Source organism: Alligator sinensis, unplaced genomic scaffold, assembly GCF_000455745.1.
Source record: "Alligator sinensis unplaced genomic scaffold, ASM45574v1 scaffold768_5, whole genome shotgun sequence".
Classification (NCBI taxonomy): domain Eukaryota; kingdom Metazoa; phylum Chordata; order Crocodylia; family Alligatoridae; genus Alligator; species Alligator sinensis.
In genome coordinates, this window is record NW_005841991.1 from 1,389,528 (window position 1) to 1,414,200 (window position 24,673).

The following is a 24,673-nucleotide window of genomic DNA, read 5'->3' on the forward strand; positions in this document are numbered from 1 at the left end:
GGGTACTTAAATGAACCCTTTCCTGTCGTCTTATTCCACCAAAATATGACTGAAACTTGCTGCTCCCTTCCTATCTAAAACAGGAGTTATAGTTCAAATGTATGGCTGAAAGGCTGCAATACTTACTGGCTCTGAGGATATTTTCTTTGCTGCTGCACCTGGACTGGACCTGCAGAGAGAGAACAGATTCTGTGAGATTTCACAGATAACACCCATAGCAAGATATGTAGATTTAATGGGCAAGCTCCTGGGATCTAGAGACAGAGGCTCTACATATTTTTGGACCTTAACAGTCTTATATAGTATGTATATGATGCATATATTTAAGCCCAAGGTTATTTGTTGACAACCTGAATCTGATATCAGCAATTAAAAAAACAAACAAGCCAGCCTAAAGGACGAGTGCCAGGTTAAAAAATTACTACAAATCTTTCAGAAATACATTCAAACTTCAATTTTACATTAACATGCCAAGTTCACTCATATATAATTGTTACTGCAGTAAACCTAAACCTAAATCCTGTATAATTTATCCCCAGACAAAAACTATTACAAAAGTATATAGTCATAATCTGTTTGAAAACTTAATTATTGCCACTTTCAGTTGAATCACCAAGGTGTCATAAACAAAAGATCAAAATGTTACCAAGTTAGACTGCGTTGCGTCTGAAAACATTTAATGGTTCTGCTTCACAGCTGTACAAACAGCTTCTGGCTGGAGCTAGATGAATTTACTCAGTTGTTTAAGTCTACTTTAGCTAAATGCTGTTTAATGTGACTTTTACAGTGTAGCTCTACTTCGAAGAGACTGTATAAAAATGGCACTTCCTTATTCAACTGATCTGTTCTCTGTAGACTTGATTCCAGCTGTGTTACTCTAGTTTTATGCTAAGAGGCAGTCAGCTGATTAGTCTGAAGCTAGTCTCTAAGGGCCCCTACACATGTGCCGGATGCCTGCTCTGATGCATGCTAATTAGCATGCACTGGAGCAGAATCGATTAATCAAGTTTACTGGTGTGCGCTAATTAGCATGCTCCAGCAGCCTTAGCGTCATGTGTATTCAGCATCTCCGTGCTTCAAAATGGTGGTGGGGGCACTTTAACTAAAGTTTGTTGAATGAGCTTTAGTTAAAGCGCCCCCTGCTGCCATTTTGAAGCTCAGGATGCTGAATACACGAGATGCTCTGGGTGCTTTAATTACAGACACTCCTGAGAACCACGTTAATTAAAGTTCACCCCTCCCCCTCCCTCAAGCACATGTAAAGACACCCTAAGGTGCCTTAACTTTTGCAAGCTTTAAGCTAGTGTAACTCCAATGAAATTAATAGTGCACATTCATGTAACATTGAAATAACAGTGGTAAATTAAATCCCATTTATTTAAAATGACATCTGCTTGCTATGGATAATATAATAATTTTTTGTTAGTGTTAGTTCTACAGAGCCATCACTGCTTGGATTATGGCTGCTTGTACACATCATGGGGGTTTACTTCGGTTTAATTCTCCCTAAATTGAAGTGGTGTGTTTTTAAAAACACTGCTTCAATTTAGGGCAAAGTAAACCCCCATGGCATGTACACAAGCGTTGGGTCTGATCCTTACCTGCCTCTCTGATGGCAGGGGAGGAGGGGAGGGTGAGTTGCCAGCGGGCTGAGTGATCCCTGAGCTGCAGTGGGGTGGTGGGGGAGAGGGGGCGGTGCTTCCCTCCGCGGTGGCAGTGACGTTCCCCAGGTGGCACCTGCCTGCAGGCACCCAGCCCGGGCGGTCCCAGGGGGCACCGCAGCTATGGAGGGAAGCACCAGTCCCCCCACAGCCGTGGAGGAAAGCACCGGGCCCCCAAGCAGCTCAGGCAGGTAGGCTCCGGGGAGGAAAAAAAATTAAGTTCAAGTTCGCTGCTTTTTTACCCCCTTCAGTGACGCCTGGTTGTACGGGCTGCCACCAGGCTGCCTACACAGCCCCTGAGCTGCACAGGGCCTGGTACTTCCCTCCACAGCTGTAAGGTAGCAAAGTAAAATACCTTGGACATGTTGTATTTTGCTGTGTCCCAAGGTCATTTAATGTGCAATATGCTGCCGACAGTGTAAATAGTCGCACCATTAAAGCAGTGCAAAAGGGCATTTAAGCTGCTTTAAAGGTCAATTTTGTGGTGTGTGCAAAGGGCCTATGTCTTCACTGCTGTGGTAACTCAAGGTATCTACCCTTGAGTTAATTTCTCTCAAGTTTGCCTAACGGCCACATCATGAAACAACATTCAAGAGGCACAGATGATGTGATTAATTGTTGCATCTTAAACTGTAATTTTTACTTCCATGTGGACTCGCCAACTTGTGTTAAAACTATCACCACATTTGAGTGACAGACTTTTGTGTGAGAATGGGACTCAGGTGAGGACCAATGCTTGATTTATATAATTGAACTGAACTTTGCAGGGAAGATAAGTCCTAAAGACAGTGTAAACTGGATTCTTTTCCTTTTTGTGCTTCATCAATACAAGTGTTACTATGTTTAAATTACAGGGTTAATAAATTACAGCTGAGCAAATGATTCCCAGATAATGGAGTTGCACAGGGTACACTGAGGGCATAATTTTCTCCAAAAAATCTTTATCACTGATGAAGACAGCTTAGGAAGAAAGAGCCCAGTTTAACTTTCAGTTATCAAACCAAGTTTGCTGGGCTGGTGCCAAGAGAGACATCTTTTTGCCCGTAACTTAATCTGGAAATGATGGAGGAATGATGAACCCCAAAATGCCATTTTTACTCTCTTTTCAAAATAGAGCCATCTCTTAAGTCTGAAACTGATTCCTCCCTGATATTTAATCCTCTTTCTTCCATCCACAGCAGCTTGCCCCAAATGTATAGTCACAGAACAAACTGGAGTCTACAGCATAACATAGTCTATTTATTGTAATGGAATAATTTATGACAGTAATGTTGCAACTTAGAGTGGTTTATGGTGTCCTTCCCTGAAAAAAATTGTTGCGTTTAAAAACAAATAAACAAAAAACTGAACCCACCCTTCTTCCCAGCAAAAATACCACAAAGGGAAATTCCAAACAAAATGTCAGTGATGCCCCAATTTGGCCCAGAGTTGTTTTTCTAGATTTCACAGACAGGATAAAATAATAACTCAGTGGAAGAGGAAAATATCTCTTTATGATTTACTGAAGAACAATTCTGGTCCAAAAAAGAAGGTATAATGGTATGAGAGAGTGGAAGAGAAAGACAGGGACATAGAGAGAAGGACAGAGAAAGAGAGACAGAGAAAGAATTGGGGTTGGTACAGGATGACTCCAAAGATGTGGTATGCAAAAGGAGAGATGGGTCTATATGCATAAGATATCATTTAAAATGAAAGAGGCACTCTAATTTTTATTGAAAACCACATGGAAAGAGAAAATAAGGAATGGGCCTGCTGCAAAATAATCAAGCAATTCAACAAACCGTGGAATGAAACCTAGTGAAACGACAACACACTCCTAAAGAAAAAAACCCAACCAAACCAAACCAAAACACAACAACTCAGAAACAATCTCTTAAAACAAACTAATTAAAAATATGTGCTCCAAAGGACACAGATAAAGCTACTAGAGAGAGGAAAAATGTTAGTGGACAAAGACAGTGCTAAAGAAGTAAAATGAGTAAAAAGAGTCTTCAACAAAGTAGAGGAACAGAAGGAGCCCAAACCCATAGCGCAAAGCAATGTTTGCGAATGGAAAGCAGCTCCTTTGAGCAGTAATAGTTACTCTCGAGTCGTAGCCTCTATTCCTCCTGAGTTCATCTTTAAGCCCTTCCAACCTATAGTGGAGCTAGTGTATGGACAAAAACAAGAGATTTATAATGAACAGAGTAGCTGAGATTTGCAGGTCAAATCTTCTACTATAAAACCGTGCTGACAGAATAGCTCTCTCTTTCATTGTCCAAATGACAGTGGCAATGAGACAGCTGGCTTCAAACATAGCCTCTTGGAGGTCATTTTTTTATTCTGTGCACACAGAGGACTTAAATAACCAAGCTAAATTGCTTTGTGGTGTCTTACAGCAGACCTGAAGTTTACACTTTTATCACTCACCTGATTGACAACATATGCAGTATGGGACATAATTTGTTTCCATAAATTTTAAAAGCAGCTGTGGGAAAGGAATCGTTGGCAATGAAAAAAAGAGCTTGATCACCTCGACTCAATCATTTCCCAGCCTGTGCTCACAGCTGTGGCTGCATACTGTATTTTAACATGACTGATGGCATAATCAAATATTCTTGTATGTTATATATTTCATGTTTATATCCTAAGCATATATGTTTTTTAAAACATTTTTTCATTATAATTGCTACTTTAAATCTAAAAAAAAAAAGACAGTATTTTATAACCTTAACCTATTGTGGAGCTTTGTCTAAATGCCATTTGCTATGTGTGTCTTTTTCATGCTTAATCTTTGCCTTTTTGTATCTATGACATTTTTAAAATTTGTATTTGTTTCACACCTAACTTAGGTTAAATAGTCTTGTGTACTGTCACATATTGTATCATGTTTTGTTGGAAGAGGTTTGTAACAACTAATTCTTCTCTTACTCAGAGGACTACTCCACACATAGTTATGTACCTAGCTATACTACAGTATTTCACAGGAAAGCTATAGTCCTAATTTTTTTCCTGTCTACATCCCCCTGACACAGAATACATCATTGTAGAGGACCTCTGAATAAACTGGGCTTTCATCCACAATCATATGTGACCCAGGCAGAAAATATCAGAGAGGAGAACCTCCACTTTCTATTGCTCTGACCTTTAAATATAGGATTTTATTATAGCAAGTTATAATTTCAATGCTCTGAAATGCAAAGTAGGCCTTCTTTGAATGGGCAGAAGCACTAAACATTATGTGAAATACAGTAATTTAAAACAAAGGGAGGGAATGGTAAAAACAAGAAACCTGATGACAAATTCTATCTATCAGTTGTGACTGGTTTGATACATGGAATCACTGTTTGCAACAGACTAGATGTATTTAAATATACATGATATGGTGTGGTTTAAATCATAGTGGTCACAAGGGTATTTTATCAAGTAAAATAGAGAATGACACAAGGAAAAGCTCATGCTACAAGTGAAAAATTGATGTGAAAAGTAAAAATAAATAAAGATAAACAAGGAGAGAGAAACCTTTTAACACATTACTACAATCTTTAGGAATGGTTAGAGAAATTACTTACCTTTTATAGGTCAAAACAAGATTAGCACAGAGTATTAAGTCAGCTCTTCATTATGGGAGGGACAATTAAAAGCCATAGGTTATAGTAAAATGAACTGCTACACAAGAATGAAGTGTTTTCAGCCCAATATGAAAAGCTAACTCTTAGGGAAGAACATTTCAACGCAGGTTTACAACACAAAGACAATTCAGAACAATGACATCAAAACACATGGTTTTATCACCAACAACAGATAGAAGCCATTTCTCAAGAACACAGAAGACTGTAGGAAGCTAACCCATAATCTATATCATTTATGGGAAAGCATATGCTCCAGTACTAAGAAGGCATGCAGAATATGGAACCACCAGCAGAAACCCAAATATATACATACACACAGAGGACTAAGATACAGGGAAGGGAATGGGTTAGCCAAACTGTAATGAAGGAAGCAGGATATGCAAAGCACAGCAGCAGTTATGAAACTGAGAACTATCTTCCTTTAACTGTCTCTTAAATTTAAGATGCTGGAACAAGAAGTTCTTAATTTAAGAAGTTGGAACAAAATTATTTTCATCATTGCATCTACCACAAATCAAAGCTGGGGCTAACACCAAACTCTTATCACCTTTCTCTAAGACTTCAACAGTTATAGGGAAACCACATAATTCTACTCTGTGTGTTCTGCTGCCATTGCTGTCTTTGCTGTATTGCTATCATTTCCCATCTGTGATTCATAGGAGACCTGGAGTGTGTCAATAATATATAATCCATCTCTGGAATACAACCCCCCAATAGTATTTGGATTGCTTTTCTGTGTAAGACTCCGGTAGCATGCAAGTGGCAGCCAGCGAACTATAGAGTATACTACTGCTCTGCTTTTCAAATTCTGCTACTCTTCAGCTTTTGCTTCTCTTATTTACCAGCAATTATTAATTACTAGATAATCCACGCAGATCACTGTCAGGTTTTTTTGCATTATCCTATAAATACTGAAGACTTTTCTGCCTTAAGCAGGTATCAATGATCCCACTGTCCTATTTTTAAAAATATGGGTTTGCTCTGGTATTGCTTTGTCTATATCTAAATAAACTGAAATCACAGTATTTTATAACACTATGCCAGATTTATGTTGTAACATGGTAAATCATAATGCTTTTGGTTCACTACAGTGAAACATTGTGTATAAGGTAACTGAGCTAGGGAAGGCCTGGAGAAATGTATTGGGATTTAATGTTTATTGGAAATTTTTTGATTTTATTTTAAATGTAGTCTAAAGAATGTTGCAAAATATGGTTGAACTTTGGTTGAATTAAAATACAATAATGCCAATTTTGAATGGGTTGTCCCATTATGTGGCAAAAATATATATAGAATGACAAAATCATTTTGAACTTACCTTAAAATTGTTAAAAGATAAATAATGCTGTTAAAAAGATTAAAAGACCCAATTTATGAAATCATGCCTACCTAGGGTGGTCATCATAGAGGACAGTCTGGTTGTCCTCTGTTCTCTATTAATACGCAAACTGACGCCTTTATGTCCTCTATCTTTCTCTTGAAGAGAAAAATAGAGGACATAAAGGCGTCGGGTTTTGTTTCAATAGAGGACAGAGGACAGAGTAGCAGAAAACCGGAATGTCCTCTATGATGGCCACCCTATGCCTACCCAGGATAGCACTTAAGCTGGCACTTAAGTACTGTTCTGAAAAGGAACGGACTTAATGGGTGCCTGTACATGAGCTGGGGGCTGCTCCGACATGCTGTAATTACAGCATGTTGGAGCCAACTTGATTAATTGAGTCTGCTGGAGCATGCTAATTAGCACAATCCAACCAGCCGCCGTGTCTCATGTGTCAGTGTCCCCGCACTTCAAAATGGTGGCAGGGGTGCTTTAACTAAAGCTTGTTCAATAAGCTCAATTTAAAGTGCCCCCGTTGCCATTTTGAAATGCTGAGATGCTGATACACAAGACGCCCCAGGCACTTTAATAAGAGCATCTCTTGGAGCCTATCTAATTAAAGCGTGCCCCTCCCTGCCCTGCCACTCCTGGAGCATGTGTAAAAATGCCCAATGTGGTTAACTGCTATCCTGAATTGGGGCTTAAGTCAGTGCAGAACTAAAGAAAACCCTATCATATGCATACCAGAAACATTAAAAAAAAGAAAAGAAAAGAAAAGGGAAGTGAACTCAAGGGAATACATTTGGGGCAAACCTGTTATTCGCTAACAAACTTTTAAAAGGGAAGGTTTTGTTATGCCCTTATGCAAACACCAGTAATAGCTCAAATGAGTGATACTGGTGGTAGTTTTTGTATCCTCAAAGAAGATTTAATGAGAGAAAAGATATCTCCAAATAAAAAGGGTTTTAAAAATAAATTCTCTACGATTCTTTATACCCCCCAAAGAGAAATAATTTTAGAAAGAGATTTTAGCAATATGTTGAATGCTAGATTGGATACATCAGACACTCAACAAGAGAGCTGCATATCCTGGATGCTGTCTTTATAAAAACAGGACAAAAGAGTTTTATCTTTGCTCATTTTACTCTCATCCACAGAAACTCCATATGCATATATAGATATTATTCTTATCTCTAATACTTCACCCTTTCTCCCTTCCAATTATAAATACAGACATAAGATTACATGGTCAGAACATGCTCCAACCAGCCTAACATTTAAATTGGGGCATGGGTGTAGATTTGGTATAGAGTGTGGAAATCCCTCTATAAGTAGACTAGAAGGATGAACTATTTTATAAGAGAAAAAAAATTTTTAAAAGATATTAACCAACATTTGGAATATCATGACTAAGACACATACAAAGGAGCTTTGTCTCAGATGCAAATAAGGCTGTGATTAGAAGTTACTTTACTAACAGCCTCATAGCTGAAAAAAGACAGACAAAAAATCTGTAAAGCAGACTGCAGTTGGTAGAGGCAATGTAAAACCAAAAGGTGTGTAATTAAAAAAATGTTCCAAAAAATTCTTTATGTATGCATCAGTTTATATACCAGAGTAAACACCTTGTTAAATGATAAAACAGAAGGAGCCCTTGTGTGTACAAAGCATTTTTTATACTGAGAAAAGGGACGAAGGGAAGAAAGTTGGCAAGCTTCTGGCCAGAAAGATAAAAGGAAAGCACGCTAGCTACATAATCTTCCACCTTCTGGTTAGGAATAGAGAGTGGCAAAGAAATAAGGAATGCCTTTTCATACTAGTGTAAAAATCATTCTGAAACAGTTATTTGAGTATGAAAAAATAACTTCTTTCTGGGTTGTGCTTTCTGGAGAAGTGCCAAATCTGGTACATATTGTAGATGTGGTGCTCCAAGAGAAGCACAGGAAAGGTGTAGTGTCTCAAAGGTCTTATGTATAGCTCCTGCAGAAAGCCCAGGTATGCCGTTGAGAAATACACCCACTCATTAACACACACACCCAAGCCCACAAATCAGGCAGTGCAGGCAGCGCAGGAGAAGCCCTGAGCATGTTGAGCAGCCCTGAATGCACATTCTGGCACACAGGGTCTCCCAAGAAACAGCCTGACTTCAGTGTTGGGGTGCACACTTAGGACCATTCCAGTTGTGCATGGCCTTCTCTGAGCTGTCCACACTGCCTAATGTGTAAGCTTGGGTCTATTTGGAGTTAGCTAGGGGGGAGGGGAGGAGGGATGACATATTTTTCTTGGCTATGATTCTGGTGCCTCTAGCACCAGTGTCACTTGCCATAACCATGGAGCTAACATATACAATAATGAAGGAACAGGCAATGTTGTAAAGTCACCCTACTTATTACTTACTTCTAGATCCCCAGCAAGATTTGCTGGAGCTTCTGGAAGGAATTAAATGCTGAGGAACTGGAAACTCCTCTTATTCCTCCAGAGATATAAATGACAAGATCAACTCATACTTGGACACACACAAGTTTTCTCCTAGAAAGAACCATGATTTCGCACAGTTTTTGTGTACAGGATAGTGATGTTTGTGGAGAAAGAGTTTAACCTGCCTCAAGTACTTTGTGCATCTGTTAGAGGCCAATATATTTCAACACCTCCAGCTTCTGTTTCTATGTTTAAGTACAGAATTAGCAATAAGCATGGTGGGCAACCAAAACCATACTCATTTGCAGCAATACTTTTCATTGTAACATTATTTCACTGATTATCTTATTGCATTTATTGCTCAGTGTTCATTAGAGAAAAACAAGTCTAACATCCTTCCTGAAGTCTTTTGTATGGAAAGCTTGTATGGTGGGGATTAGGTAATTCTGCATGCCATGTAACCATCAGGCTTCCATTCTGTTTTACTTTCACACTAACTCAGCCACTGGCAAGTTGATAAATTACTTGGCCTTAGGAGTATGTTGTTACATTGTCTAAATTCTTTCCTGTCTGACCAGTATTAAAACCTTTTCAAACTTCTTGTCTGTTCCAGTTCAATAGGCTTTTTAACTGTCAGGAAGGCTGAAAATCTGACAGTGCTGTAAGTAAAGGTTTTATCTCCTGGCACAGAATGAATTATTGTCTGACCCCATGGCACACATTAACAAGATTAACATTTTTAATACAGCTCTAGTCTTCTTATTTTCCTTATTCTTTGTTTTAAAATGAGAATTTCCACTGCTTTCCCAGTTCTCTTCCTTTGGCCATAGTAACAGCCAAATCAACTGCAGCATTGCAATGAACTAATTCAGGCAATACTGCAAGAAATGGAAACTATTTCTTTTTAATTGGATTACATGCAAGTATCACAAATTTAAAAAATGTAATCTATATTCCCTCCCAAAATATATTCAAGGAATTACATTAAGTTAAGCACTTGAAAGTTAGGAAACAGTAGAATTAAAGTTATCTGTGCACTCCTAATTTTTCCTTGTGTATACATATTATAGTAAAACCTTAATTACATCAAAATATACTATTTTTTCCATAGAGTTCCTGCCATAGGATGCAGAATGGTAAATGAATGTGGCGGTCTGATTGATATTTTTTAATCTGCATTGTTTAGTGAGTGCCCAAAGTCTGCTATAAATAAAGACCTGATGAAGAATGTCTTGCATTTGAAAACTTGTTTAACTCTATCCCAACTATACTGTTGGCCCAATAAAAGATATCACCTTCAAAAATCCTTGCCTCTAAAATAAATAAAATAAAATAAAATAAAATAAAATAAAATTCCTTAGGGGCTTTTCTATTACATTCACTATCGTAGTAGCAAGAACCTTACATTCATTGAAGAATTTATCTACTGTGCTCCTGAAATATAGGGAAGCATTCTTGATTTTAAAGTGTGAAACTGTGGCACAGAGCTATTTAACCAAACTTTTCAGAAATGGCCATTAATTAACTTGCGGTGCCTTGGGCTGGATTTATTTTAGAGATGACAAGCACCCAGAACTTTCATTGATTTGAATTGAATTTATGAATTTTGCAAGAGCTTAGCTCAGATGAAAGTCAGCCCCTAGGAAGGACACACAGAAAACTGGTTGACATTTCTAAAAATGTTGGTGTAGATGACTTGCTTAGACACACTTGAGAAATTTGACCTAGCAGAGACAGGAATAAAACTCAGTACTTCTTGGAACCAATCCAGTGCCTTAAATGACAGCATCATGTTTTCTTTTCTTGTGGTCTATTTTTCATTCATATTTTTCAACAACTTCCATGAAAGCGGCAGGGGTCTTTCCTGCCTTACAACTTCATTAACCAAACATTGTATGTACTAATTTCCAGTGCTGCAGTCTCATTCTAAGATTTTGCCTGGTCAGAGATTAATAAAAATATATCTGGGAAAAAATGTTGTTGTTTCTTTAGTTTTGGTAACCCCTACTTGTTGTCAATGTCTGAATAAACAGTTAACGGGAAAAGGAAATATTTATTTGTGAAACATTTATTGTTTCTGACACTTTGATTAAGATCTGATGCAAAGTCTATGGAGTCAGTGCAAATCTATCCGTTGATTTTTTTTAATGTCTGAAAGAGCTGACAACCTGCCTTTCACACCGTTCACACCTGTAACCAGTGCAGCAGGAAAATGCCTGACATTTCTAAGGCAAGGAAAAAGCTCTTAAGAACAAGAAATTAACCAACATTTTAGGTTTTTACATTATGAAGAAATATGTAAAGGACATGACTCTTTTTTTTTCTTTCTAGGTTACCTTTTAGGGTAAACTCATACTTCCCTTATAAAATTTCTTCTTAGTGATGCACTCTCAAACAAGTAGGGCTGACATTTTGAATGTTCCATTTCAGTCCAAAATAATTTGGAGAACCTGAATAAAAGTAGGTGGATTATATTTCAGTTATTTTAGAATGAAAAATCACTCCTTTTTCCATATGTTCTGATCGGAAACGTTGTACTCAGGGGGCATAGCTACATGCTACGTTGCCATAGTGATGAGCTACAGTGACATAGCTCGTTACTACAGCGACATAGTGTCAGCAGGCACTAACCGTGATGCTGCTGCTACTCCACGTGATGCCACTGCTACTCGACAGTGGCTCATTGCTACTGCAAAGTACGGTTGGAAATGACCTGTGCACTGCTGGGATTGTACAGGACCAGCAGGTACTGTGCAGTCATTTAGTATTTACTTTAGCACAGTCCCAAGTGGGTAGTGGGGCACATGTGTAGATGCGCCGAGGTAGTACCCAAATAGTTTAAACTAAGTCGAGATCTACACTAACAACTTTTGACATTGTCATGTTGGTGTTGGGTATAAAAAGATAGGAGACCTGACCAAAGAAACTGTGCTAACAGAAGACCCTATTGAAGATGTGGTTATACCAGTACTAGCATAGCTTGTTTTGTTTTTGTGGGCAGGGATTCATTATATCAACATGAAATGTAACTTGGCTGGGGTACAGAATCACACAAAAACAGGGCTGGAAGGTCTTCAAGACCAATGCCCTGCTCAAAGCAGGATTGTCCCTATTAAATCATCCTGAACAAGCATTTGTCTAACCCATTGGGGGGCAACCTTTTTTTTGGTGCATGCCACAAATTAGTCCTTCAGCATCTCTGAAGGTCACTCTGATCCTCTTCCTCTGCCCAACCTGCTCCTCTGCCTTTCGCTCCCTGCCCAATCTGCTGCTCTATTTTCTGTATCCTGTCCTGTCTGCCAGCGTACTGCTCATCCCCTCCCTGATCTGCTGCATGCCACAGTGTGGCTGCCTATGCCACTTGTGTTGTGTGTGCTGCAGGTTGGCCACCCCTTCTCTAAACAGTTCTTAAAAACTTCAGGAACAATCTTCATACACAACTACAGGCTTTTGTACATGCCATAAAATTGGCCTTTAAAGTGGCTTAAATGCCCTTTTGCACTGCTTTAATGGCATTGCTGTTTGCACATTTGGTAGTGTATTCTGCTTTAATGGCATTGCTGTTTGCATGTTTGGTGGCGTATTCCGCTTTAAATGATTTTAATATGTAGCAAGATAAAACACCTCTGAAGTGTTTTAGTCTGCTACCTTACAAAGTGCAAGTGCACTGGGCACTGGAAGATGATGTACTCAGGGCTTGCCAGGCCCCGCACAGCTCAGGAGTGGTGGGAGGCTCCACTGAAGAAAAAAGCAAAAAGCAGCAAGCCTGATCTTTTCTTTTTTTTTTCTCCCTGGAACCTTCCTGCTTGCCTGAGCTGTGCGGGGGCCTGGTGCTTCCCTCCGTGGCTGAGGGGCGGCGGGGGGGGGTAGTGCTTCCCTCTGTGGCTGCGGCGCTCCCCAGGACCACCTGGGCCAGGTGCCAGTGCATGGGTGCCGCCTGGGGGGCTCTGCGCAGTTCTGGGATCACTTGGCCTTCCAGCAGCTTGTCCAACTCTCCTAGCCACCAAAGAGGCAGGTAAGGATCGGGTCCCAACCCTTGTGTACACGCTACGGGGGTTTAGTTTGGTTTAATTTTCTCTAAAGTGAAGCAGTGTTTTTAAAAACTCACTATTTCAATTTAGGGAGAACTAAACCAAATTAAACCCCCATGTTGTATATAAGCAGCCTATGGGCATAATGCCTGAAACATCAAAAACACTCTTTAAGTTGCCACAGGTAATACAAGGGAATGAGGGCACTGTTAATGTCCTGCAACTGCAAAGAAAGGAAGTAGTTTGTTAAAATATACTCTAAGGAAGAGGCCCATGCCTCCTACTACAACCTCCCCAGCCCCAGTCCATGCCAGTCTCACCATGGGGTAAAATTCCTCCCTGATCCTAAATGTGGTGATTGGTCTGACCCTGAGCAGAGGAGCAAAACCCTCCAGGCAAGAACCTCTGCTTTTTTTAAAATTCACAGCAAGATCATCAGTATACCTCAGACAAAATCTCACTTGTGGCCTTGACAAAGGCCAACACCCAATGCTTCAGAAGAAGGTGAAAAAAACCCCAGAAGCATGAAATAACCAGACAACCTGCACTCTGCATTACAACTTGGGAACTGCAGATGCAAATCCACATATCACATCCTCTGACATGTTAAACAGCACCAGTACCAGCACCAGCACCAGGACAGGCCCCTATGCAACCCCACTCAAAACCTCCTGACATTCCTTCACAAGGCCATTTATAATTACCATTTGTTTGCAGCTACTGAGCCAGTTATTTATCCTCACTGTAGCAATTTTATCTAACCTCTATTTCTCTAATCTATTTGTAATATTGTCATGTGGGGGACTTTGGCAAAAACCTTACTAAAGTCCAAGTCCACTATATTTATTGCATTCCCTTCCATCCAAGCAACTAGTTACTTTGTCAAAAAAAGGAGATCATCAAATTAATCTAGCACAATTTGTTCTCAACAAATCCATGCTGGCTGCTCCTGATCAGGCTTTCCTCCTCCAGATGCTAACAAATTGACAGTTGCACTCACAGCAGGAGCTCTTTTTCAGCCTAGTATACTGGTATTTCTATGCTGTAAAAAGTTTCCTAGGGAGATGTGGACTAAAAGCCTTGAACTTAATTTTGTTTTCTGACTTTCAAAGAGATGCAAAAAGTGATTTGATAACTGGCATGCCGTATAAGTGCATTCATATTTGAAAGCATGCCCAGATGCTGGATATTAATTTGTTTTAGATATCTGGTTGTGTGTGGGTATGTGCATGTAGGAACTGTGCAAATGGTCATATGCACACAGGCATATTCAGAGAGTGATTGAAGGGGAGAAGGATAGGAGGTTCTGTGTGGTAGTTTCTCCTCTGCACCCTTCCATTGCACCTATGACAGGGTTGCCAATTGTCAGTAAATTTACTGTCAATAAAAAAAGTTGGTCATAACAATCTTAGCCATCAGTATACTGGTCATTGTGGTAAGCAATATAGGCAATAATCTGGAGAGGCAAACATGGCATACATGTATGCATGTAAAAATGAACTCTACTCTTTTTGCAAGTAGTAAGTAAATTACATCACAATCATCAAGCACTGAAGAGTAAGTAAAACTACAGTATATGAATCTCTTTGCTGATTGCAAGTCTAAAGCAAGATTAATTTGCTTTATGAAGAGGTAGTTATTTATGGAGGCAGTAATAATTTCCTTGGGAAATGTTTAAAGTGAAATCAGAATCACCATGGCTTAGTACCTGTTTTGTTTTACTCAGTTATTAAGATATAGGGTTAGGAGGGGCTGAAATGGAGCAAATGGTGCACTAAGAACTATTGGGCCATGTCAACATGAGCAGGAATGTGCAGTTTGCAGTGCCTCAGAGCCTTTGGAAGTGCTGCAAAATGCACGTGGCGTTCATGATTCTATTCACCGGAAATCCGGTATCTAAAAAACTCATGCCAGAAAAAAATGAGGCAGCACATGTGGCTGTAGTGTGCGCCACCTGAAACTGGAGCCTGGCCAGCCAGAGCCACATGCTGGCTGCCCGCCAGGCTCTGTGTGCCTGGATTGCCGCCACTGCAGCCCCAGGAGGCCCCGCCAGACCCGAGGTAAGGCTGCTGGGGACAGCCCAGGTGCTGGCCCCAGCCTCCTCTACCTCACCTAGGGCAATTTGCCATGTGCCAGAGTACACATGCAGGGCTGTGCCTGGGGACAACTAGCAGTGGCACATATTTGTGCCGCTGCTAGTTGTCCCTGGTGAAATGCATGTTCTTGCTCTTGGGGATGCACCCTGGGAGAGAATCTGTTCCACCTTGTAGGCATTTAATGAGCTTATGTGCCTAACTGTGATTTTATTCCACCCTGCACAAGTCCCTGAAAATCCATTAATGGATCTACTTTGTAACACGCTGTCATCTGATCTTTAAGATTCAGTCATAAAAAACAGCAGAGAGGACGAGGACCCACCCACCTTTTGTATTAACATTTTTTCAGGGACTAAAGCAGCATGGAACAGATTTGCACTTAGGTGCCTAAATCTACCAGGTGCTCAACAGATGGAATTAATCTTGCCCTATATCTTTAAACAAAGTGTAATGGCTTTCCAAAAGCAGTTACTAATAATACTTGTGGAAGCATGCTTTGCATTACATTTTTTGCCAAAAATGCCAGATCACCTAGGAAGTGATTTGCCAGGAACTGGAAGGATCAGATTCCTTCAGAACCATCTTCAACATGGCAGTGCCCTTCCTGAAATTCACTAGGCCTTGCACTGTGGAAACCGTAGGCCACACTGTTGAAATCTATGAAATGCTTGGTGCATTATACTGAGAATAGAACATAGACTTACATGGATTTCAGGCAACACTGAAACTGGGAAATTAATTACAGAAAAGGGGATACAGAAAATGGGAATCAATATATTTGGGGTGAGCACATTCCTTTCCCTTTACATGACTTTTTCATAAATCACAGATAAACAGATAGGGAGGCTTGGTAGGGGAATGGGACTCTTTTTCAGCTTAATAATAAGTTTACATTTTTAAACTGGAAACTAGGATAAATAGTAAATAACATTGATGAGAACAGACTCACATTTGAACTATAAACTGCTGATATTGATACAGCTGCATAATATTGAAAATGATCATGTGGCTTCTTAAAAACAGTTTCAAACTATTATTTCATAGATTTAATCAACATTAGGGCTGGAAGGGACCTCGGAAGATCATTGAGTCCAGCCCCCCGTCCCCGGGGCAGGAAGTCAGCAGGGATCATAGGATTCCAGCAAGATAACCATCCAGATTTCTCTTGAAGGCATTCAGAGTAGATGCTTGAACCACCTCTGGTGGCAATCTATTCCAAACCTTGGGGGCTCGGACAGTAAAGAAGTTCTTCCCTATGTCCAGCCTGAAACGGTCATGGAGGAGTTTGTGACCGTTTGACCTTGTCATCCCTTGGGGTGCTCTGGCTTGTAGACACAAGAACGTTAGGTCACATTCGATGGCAATTTCTGTTGATGATTGAGTCATGAAATCTATAATTAATGTAATTAAAGTAAGTTTTAATTTGTTTTAATTATTTATATTTCAGAGAGTGGGCCAATTTTCAATGGGTCCTGCTCTTGATAGTGTTTCAGGCTTTGGAGTTTAGCACATGCTTTTCTTGCACTCAGTCTGGTTTTGATGTCTTGCCTCCTCTGACTTTATGCATCTTGCTCTCCAGAACAGGTGCTTAATGCTGGCAAAGACATCAAAAGCCAACAAGCACCAACACCTGAGTAATGTTCCCTCTAAGCTGCGCGGTGTGCACGTCCATGCAGGCATGCCTGGCAACGCAGCATGAGGGTGCCTCTGTGACTGCACAAGCCGCACAGCTCAGAGGGAATACTAGGTGCAGATTCAGCAACACCTGCTTGCTTAAGATGCCACAGTTATTTTCATTTTCTCATTCTTTCTCACTCTTTAGGGAAATCCCTTTGCTCTCCCAGGGTTTGAGCGAGATCTGGAAGCTTATTATTAGTGAGACAAACCTAAACCTAAGTAGTTAGACTGCTTCAGGGAAGTGAACCTTCAGTACAACTGCTCAAACCACTGTTTCTGAACAACAGTGCATAAGCCACTGTGTTGCTTTTCAGCAAGAATGTTTAACTACAGCCACCTAAATGGATCAATGATAAGTGCTGTACAGTGGACAGCAGCAAGAAGCTGAATAAAGAAAACTAAATAACCTGCTAAAATAGAAACCCAGGATGTATGCTTAATCAGGATTTTTTGGTTCCACATAATGTAAGGGTAGGTAAGGTATAATCTAAGGCTGTGGTTTTCAACCTTTTTTCATTTGCAGACCTCTAAAAAATGTTGAATGGAGGTGCGGACCCCTTGGAATTGTAAGTGTAGGTATTCACTTACTGTTGATTGATCAAAGTAATCTTTTCCAGACCCCTTAGACATAGTCTGTGGATCCCAAGGGGTCCATGGACCATAGGTTGAAAACCACTGACCTAGGAAAAACCTATGAATATACCTTATTTAACTGAATGCAGTTATTAGCAAATGAAGAAAAGACTGAAACTGGGAAATACAATAGTAGATCATGCATATGAGTCTAAGCTATATGAACTGAGTCAGAGCAAAGGCAGAAAGGTCTAAAGTTTTCTAATTCTACCCTCACAGACAATGTAGTATTATTTCTTATAGGATCATAGAAAGACATAAGCCTCTACTACAGTTATGGATGAAATACCTTCCTGCTCTGTGGAACTGTAAAAGGAAGGAGAAATACATAGACAGACATATAAAACTGGATTTGGACTAATTTTAGTGTCATATTTTGGAAATAGTAAGGAAGAGTTTAGGATTTCAATTTTGTTCAGTAGTGCTGTAGCTATGATGGTCCAGAAAATGTACAAGAGGCAAGGATTTTTGTGGGTGATATCTTTCATTAGACCAATTCCATGGTTAGGATAGACTTAGTCAAGCTTTGAATGCCATGCATACTTCTCCAGTTCTCAGCAGGCTAAGTCTACCCCAACCATGTAATTGGTTCAATAAAAAATACCCACAAAAATCCTTGCCAATGTTATTTAGTATGATATATTTGTTACTATCATTTAATTTCTTAGACTCTTTGCTTTTGTGTGGGATACTCTGAGTTCTTCTTTAATCTCTGGGACATTATGACAAAAGGAAAATTAGAAGTGTATTAATTCTCTAAATTGTAGAAGATGAACAGTTATGATTTCAATAAAATCCGCATTATACAATAAGACTGCCTTTATAAGCCCAGATTTTACTGCCCCCCCTAAATTTGAAACAAATCTATCTGAATTATCACAGACCTACTAGGCCAGGATAGATTTAGTAAAGTTAGAGAGAAAATGGGAAAAAATATAAAATGGGATGAACTAAAAAAGAAGTTAGGCATTTCCATTCTTGAGGACTTGGCTAACTTTGTGGAGACCCTTCTGTGAAAAATGATTTAATTTGGAGAGGTTTTTCGAGTGCTTCCATGGACTCCTTAAAGAGAAGTCATAGGTAGCTTTAGGAGCAAAAAAATCCCAGTAGGATGTGGTCCATATTTTGTTTCTGTTTTTAATGTGGTAAATGCCAATTCTTCAAGCTTGCATGTAAACACTAGGCAGATGGAAGATGACAAATAAAAAGTAATTTGCAAGTACAAATATAATTGCTGATGTTTTCTAAAATTAATTTTATGGTAGATACCAAAGAGCAGAAAATGTAATTATTTATGTATAGCTTGCTTACAAGGCAGTAGTATTATAATCTCTTTCTCTTTCAAATTTTAAAATAGTAAAATTTAGAGAACTGTTCACTCATAAGATGAAGCCAATACTTTACCTTATATTTCAATTAGCTTTTATGTCAGAAAGACTCTTTATTTTAATATATTACAGTGAATTCCTTATGAAGGTTTTTCCATGGGACTACTGAACCTAAGAAAACAAGTGATGATCATGCTGGCAAAGCTCTTACAGGGCATGTCTGAAGATTCAATGGTGATTCGGAGAATCAATGATTCAGCCATAGACACAGCTTTAAATGTTTTTTCTACATACCTCGAGGTGCCAGGCGCAACTCGTGAACACTGCGATGCTGGGGGGGATGGAGCATCCCACAGGAGCGGGGGTAGGTCCCCTGCGTACTTGGCGGTGAACGTGGAAGTGGACCAAAAGTACTTCTGGTGCACTTCCAGGTCTGCTGCTGATCACACAGGGCCCCCCCCACACCTCCTGGCTCGGCAGTTGGCCGTGGGGAGAACCTGGGTGTCCCCCAGACCCAGGAGACACCAGTTGCTGAGCTGGGGGGTGCAGGGGGGGCCCCCGGTGGATCTGAAAGTGGACCGGAAGTGCTTCTGGTCCACTTCCAGGTCTGCTGCCAAGCGCACTGGAGAGCATCCTGTGCTCCTGTGGAATGCTCCATTTGCCCCAGCATTGCAGCATTTACAAGCCCCCTGTACCTTGAGGTATGTAGAAAAAACATTTAAAGCTATGTCTGTCCAAATCGCTGAATCTTTCCAACTCTCTCTGAATCGATTTGGAGGGTTCTGATTTGATTTGGAGAGATTAAAGGGCCTCCCGATTTGATTTGGAGACTTGGCCACCAAATCAGGTTGAATCTCCACTGAATTGAATCAGGGACTGAAGCTTTGCACAGCCCTAATGTCTACACATGCATTTACGCTGGCTTAAATTTACTGTGCAGTGCCCCTGTGGCCACCTGGGGGAAATCCAGCCTCTAGCCACATGGCTGCCAGCCCTTGGGATTAACTTTAGTCCCAAACTCAAGCCAGAGCTGGCTGTCAGCCCTTGGGACTAACTTTAGTCCCAAATTGAAGCCAGAGCTGGCTGCCAGGTCTTGGGACTAACTTTAGTCCCAAACTGAAGCCAGAGCTGGCTGCCAGTTCTTGGGACTAACTTTATTCCCAAGCTGAAGCCAGGATAGGCAGCCAGCTAGGAGGCCTGGGGCTGGGCTCAGGCTGGCCCCCTAGCTGATGGACAGACCCAGCAGGGAGGCCCCCTGGGTTACTGCACAGTAATGTGTCTACATTTGATTTATTTTCTTCTCTGAAGCCCAAAGAAAAACTGGTAATTTAAGCAAGGGAAAAAAACCAACAAAAAAAAAAATCATGTAAAAATGTAATCCACAATACAGGGAAACTGTCAAGCAGTTAAAACCCAAACTTTGAACTTTTGTTAGAATCTGAAAGGGAAATTCCTATGAATTTAAATTTTGCTGAAAAAGTTACTACTCAGTCAAGTAATAAAATATGACCTAAGGAAACAAGAGCAATATTTACATAATTTCATGCATAACAATATATAGTGCTTCCTCATTTGTTCTCTCCTTTTGAACTCATTCCTCAGAGATTTTCTGAGTCATCAAAGCCACAGGTATGAAAAGGCGTGATACTTATGTGACCCATTTACAAGTTGCAGCTGCTGCAGAAGGACAAAACTGGCAAAATTACAGATGAGCTCACAAACAAAGTATAAATTAGCAATATTCAGCCAAATAAAAACAGAACTAGCATGAAAAAATAAATGTCACGTTCAAGGTTTAAAGAGTGTACAATAAGCAAGTGTTTATAAGGCACCTATGGTAGGCAATACTGATTTAATATGTTTTTCTGTGATAGACTGGCAGTTGTGTTTATGTTTTATACATTTAAGATGAGATTCTTCACCTCACCAAGGCTTGGTTGGATGCAGTGGGGAAAAGAAACTGGAGAGAATTGGTTGCAGCTTCTTGGTCATGTACCACAACATCCAACTATAACTTACGAGTACTGAGGTCTAGTTCTACCTTATGCCATGAGAGTATGGTCCCTCTTTGATCCTAGATTACTAAAAGATCAGGTGTAAGTGACTGCAGTGGCAACGCATAGGGGGTGCATGGGCATGAGAGTGCCGGTGCACCCCCAGCAGGCAGGGGGGCAGGTGGGAGCACCAGTGCCCCCCCTTGCAAGCGCCAGCCAGGGAGTGGGGCTGCCAGCAAAAGCAGCCAAGCCGTTTCCAGAAGTGGCTGTGGGACTTCTGGAAGTGGCATAGCTGCTTTTTGGTGAGTGAGATCGGCCATGGGGGACCCCCTCCCTGGTCAGTGGGATTGGCCACCGGGGGACCCCCCCTGGTTGCTGACTTAAGAGGCACCAGTCACCCATGAGTGATTGGATGAGTGGAAGATCCCTGCCATTGAACTGAAACACTTCTTCCTTGCATCTATGCCAAGATGAGAGCCAGCTGGTAAAAGATGTGGCCAACCTGCTAGTTTATGGCCAAAGGAGAGCCTCTTGTATACAAGAAATTCTTTATTAGACACAAACATTGAAAAGTAAAAACAATAAAATAAAAATCTACTCCTACAAATTAGTGTCCTTTAAGTATGACTAATTTTTTATTTGCGTTTTCCCTTTCATCACAGAAAGATTCATTTCCATTCGTTTAATTGCTAACTATGTACCAATCACCATGACAAGTTGGCATATTATATATTTTAAAAACAATGAGTTAATCGAGTTGGCACACAGGAGAACATCAAAATAGTCATTCTCCTGATAAAACCCCACACAAGATAAAAACACATAATTTCCTCATTATACCTGAAAATCCAAGGACCATGAACATTGTACATTACAGCTGTTTAGTAAAATACTGAGAACAAAGTCCCACTTTTCAATTTGCTACTTTACTGTTTTTTAAAGACTTCTAGAAACATAACTTGGAAACATGCAGTTCAAGCTTAGATAATAAGATTATTTTAATAGATATTCTTTTAGTTTTTTGATTAAACATATTTTCATGATATTTTAAAAAAAGAACAAAACCCTACTTCACACATACACTAGTTATTCTAAAGGTCAAGTATTATCTGGAAATGAATAACTAGCTGAGGCTTCACATTCCTCAGCTACTTATTAATTTCCCTAATAATTACTACTGCTTAGGTCATCCATCTACATTTCTCCTAATATCTGGCAAACCATCACTAGAAAGTTTTACTTAGTTACAACACCAAAAGGAACCGCAAATAAAGATGGCCTTAATTGACTCCTTCATTGGCAGTCTCTGAAGATAGGAAAAGGTGCAAATGGCTTATGGATGATGAATGCACCCTTAAGTTTTACATATAAGTGTGAAGAAATCCCCTCTCCCTTTCTCTGACCCTTACTTGGGTCAGCCCAGGTGACCCCTCTCCCTCCCTAGTCCTTGTGGTTCAGGCTGGTCAATCAGGCGACCTGGCCAGACAAAATTGCTGGGGGGAGGAGGAAGCTCTCTCTTTCTTCCAGTGGGCATCTTGAAGCTACAAGCAATGTACCTCAGGCAGTGGCCTGGTGATTTCTGTAAGTAGAAATCTGGAAGTCTGCCAGGAGACAGGAATTATGTATAGGTAAGTCGTTATCTTAAAAGGGTCACTGTATCCAATCTCTGTAAAGACTCAAGTTGCTTTTGTTTGCTCAAATTATACTCTCACTTTGGCATTCAACCCCTCCCCCCTTGCCCTCCCTGATCAATACAGGTGTTGTGTTACAACCTGCATTGTTGGGCACTGAGAGAGGGAGAGACCTACCGCCCCCTGTCTGGCCAGCAAAGTTTGCCTTTTTATTTTCCCTCAGTTCTTCCTGATGCTATCTTGGGATGCTTTGGGCTGAAAGAAGCACCCAAAAATATTACTGTGGGCAAAGCACCCCCTAGGTTTGTGGGGTCTGTGTGCCCTGGGCTGCACAGAGCCCTGCCAGAGACCAGTGCCCAGGTGGTGGCAGCATTACCCTAGGCTTGCAGGGGTTCTCCAGGAGGCGGGACAGCCAGCAATAGGCTCCCTGAGTGAGACCCTTAAAGTGAGGTTTTGGGCCTGGCACAGTGAGGTGGGTGTCTCTAAGTAGTAGTGCCCCCTGCTGTGCCACCACCACAAGCACCCCAAGAGCAAAATCTTATTTCAACTACTTGACAACTACAGTGCAGTTTGAGATTAACTTTGAGCTACCTGCCAATTGTGTAGGAGCAATCTATTACTCCTTCTGAGTAAGTGCCACAATTATAGGAACAGGATCATCCTCCAGAGACACAGACATCTCCCTAGTAGAACAGAATTACTCTGACTTAATAGTTAATAGATGCACAATGATCACCCACCAATGAAAGTGGATTCTGCCACAAGTGAAGCCACTGGCAGCACGAGGTTCATCATAAGACACCTGATACACACTACTCTATCAGTTAGTCAAGGCTGAACACTATGCTGCTATAGCTACTCTGTTAACAGTGCACAAAGTCATTAGTTTAATGCTAACTCAGATATGCTTATACAAGCAGCAATCCTTTCTCTGGATTGCAGTGTTGATATACTCTAAGTTATACCCAAAGCATGCTGACATGTGGAGATAGGCCACATGAAGCTTACATTGATGTTGTTCATGCTGTTCCTCTCTGTTGATAAAGAAAAGACATCAGATTTCTTGTAGTATCCAAGACTGTCAGTGACACAAAGTCATTCAAAAGCAATTTTCTTGAAGTATTGGTGAATACCATAAAATATATTGGTTTAGTGACCTTAGTGGCCACAGGGGTAATATTTTATAGGGTGGAGCTGCAATCTTCCTTTCCCTGAAGGCCACAGGCATCTGTGATCAGGGTGGCAAGTATACAGAGCTGTGCCTACCATTCAGTGTTAGATGAAGAATTGAGGTATAAATTTTGCAACCACAAACTGCATGCCTCCAAAATGAGACTGCTTGTGGGGGGGGATAATTTCAGCCACAGTTGTACGAACTGTTCTTTATTAACCTATCAATCTACTGTCCTCATGAATTTCTCATCTAGGAAGAGGTTACATTCACTCTTAAGCAGTCAATATTTGCATGCAGTGGCAAGCCCAAATCCTTTTATTAAGGACAAAATAGTTGTATGTACCTTCTTCACTGCAAGATAAAAGCACAAGGATGAAAGGGTTGGGGTTCAAAAATAAAAAAATTGTGCATCCTACTCCATGGGCACTTCTTTTGCCCAACCACACAGCTAAATGAATAGAGTCTGTGAACAATGTCTGCATTCAGTTTCACATATTTCTACTCGGATTGTAAATGTATTACGTTGCTCATGGCAACAAAATATTGATTTCTCAATGTCAGTATCCTACATTAAAGCAAAGGGAAGCAGAAACATAATGGGTCAGATCAAAAAAAAATGTAGATGTCAAACACAGGGTGCTAGCACTTGGCCAGGTCCTTCAGTATTCCATGGTAAATTACTCTCTTTCTCTCCACCCCCATCCCTGCCCTTCAAGAAAGGGACTCATGCTTAACTCTGCTGCCTCAGGATATGGTAGCAAGAGATGTCATGACTCACTGCTCCTCCTCTCTTTCTTCAACCAGCCTTCAAGCCATTGGTACTTCTCTGTGAAACCCCTCTCTGTGAGAGTATAAGTAAACACTCAGTACTTTACTTGTCTGAAACAGGGAGAGATGGGGGAGAGAATCTGTTCAGAAACCTGTGGGCAGGACAAGCACAAACACAAAAGCATGAATAATGTGTGTCCCCAGAGGCTAGGGGGGCACGGTGACCACCTGCAGGTGGTGGTGGCATTGGTGGGGGCATGGCGGCAGTGAGCAGGGAGCTCCTGCAGGCAGCCATGGCGGTGTTGGTGGTGGGCCAAGCGGGGAGCTCCT

The 24,673-nt window shown here is 40.6% G+C and overlaps 1 protein-coding gene across 1 annotated transcript in view; it reads right to left on the bottom strand.

The window, feature by feature from the left end:
- Positions 1-24,673, bottom strand: part of GPHN (gephyrin) — a 400,537-nt gene that overhangs the window by 101,547 nt on the left and 274,317 nt on the right. The window contains exon 11 of the mRNA XM_025201357.1: positions 127-169. Coding sequence (XP_025057142.1) covers positions 127-169 — 43 coding nt within the window. The remainder of the gene's footprint in view (positions 1-126; positions 170-24,673) is intronic.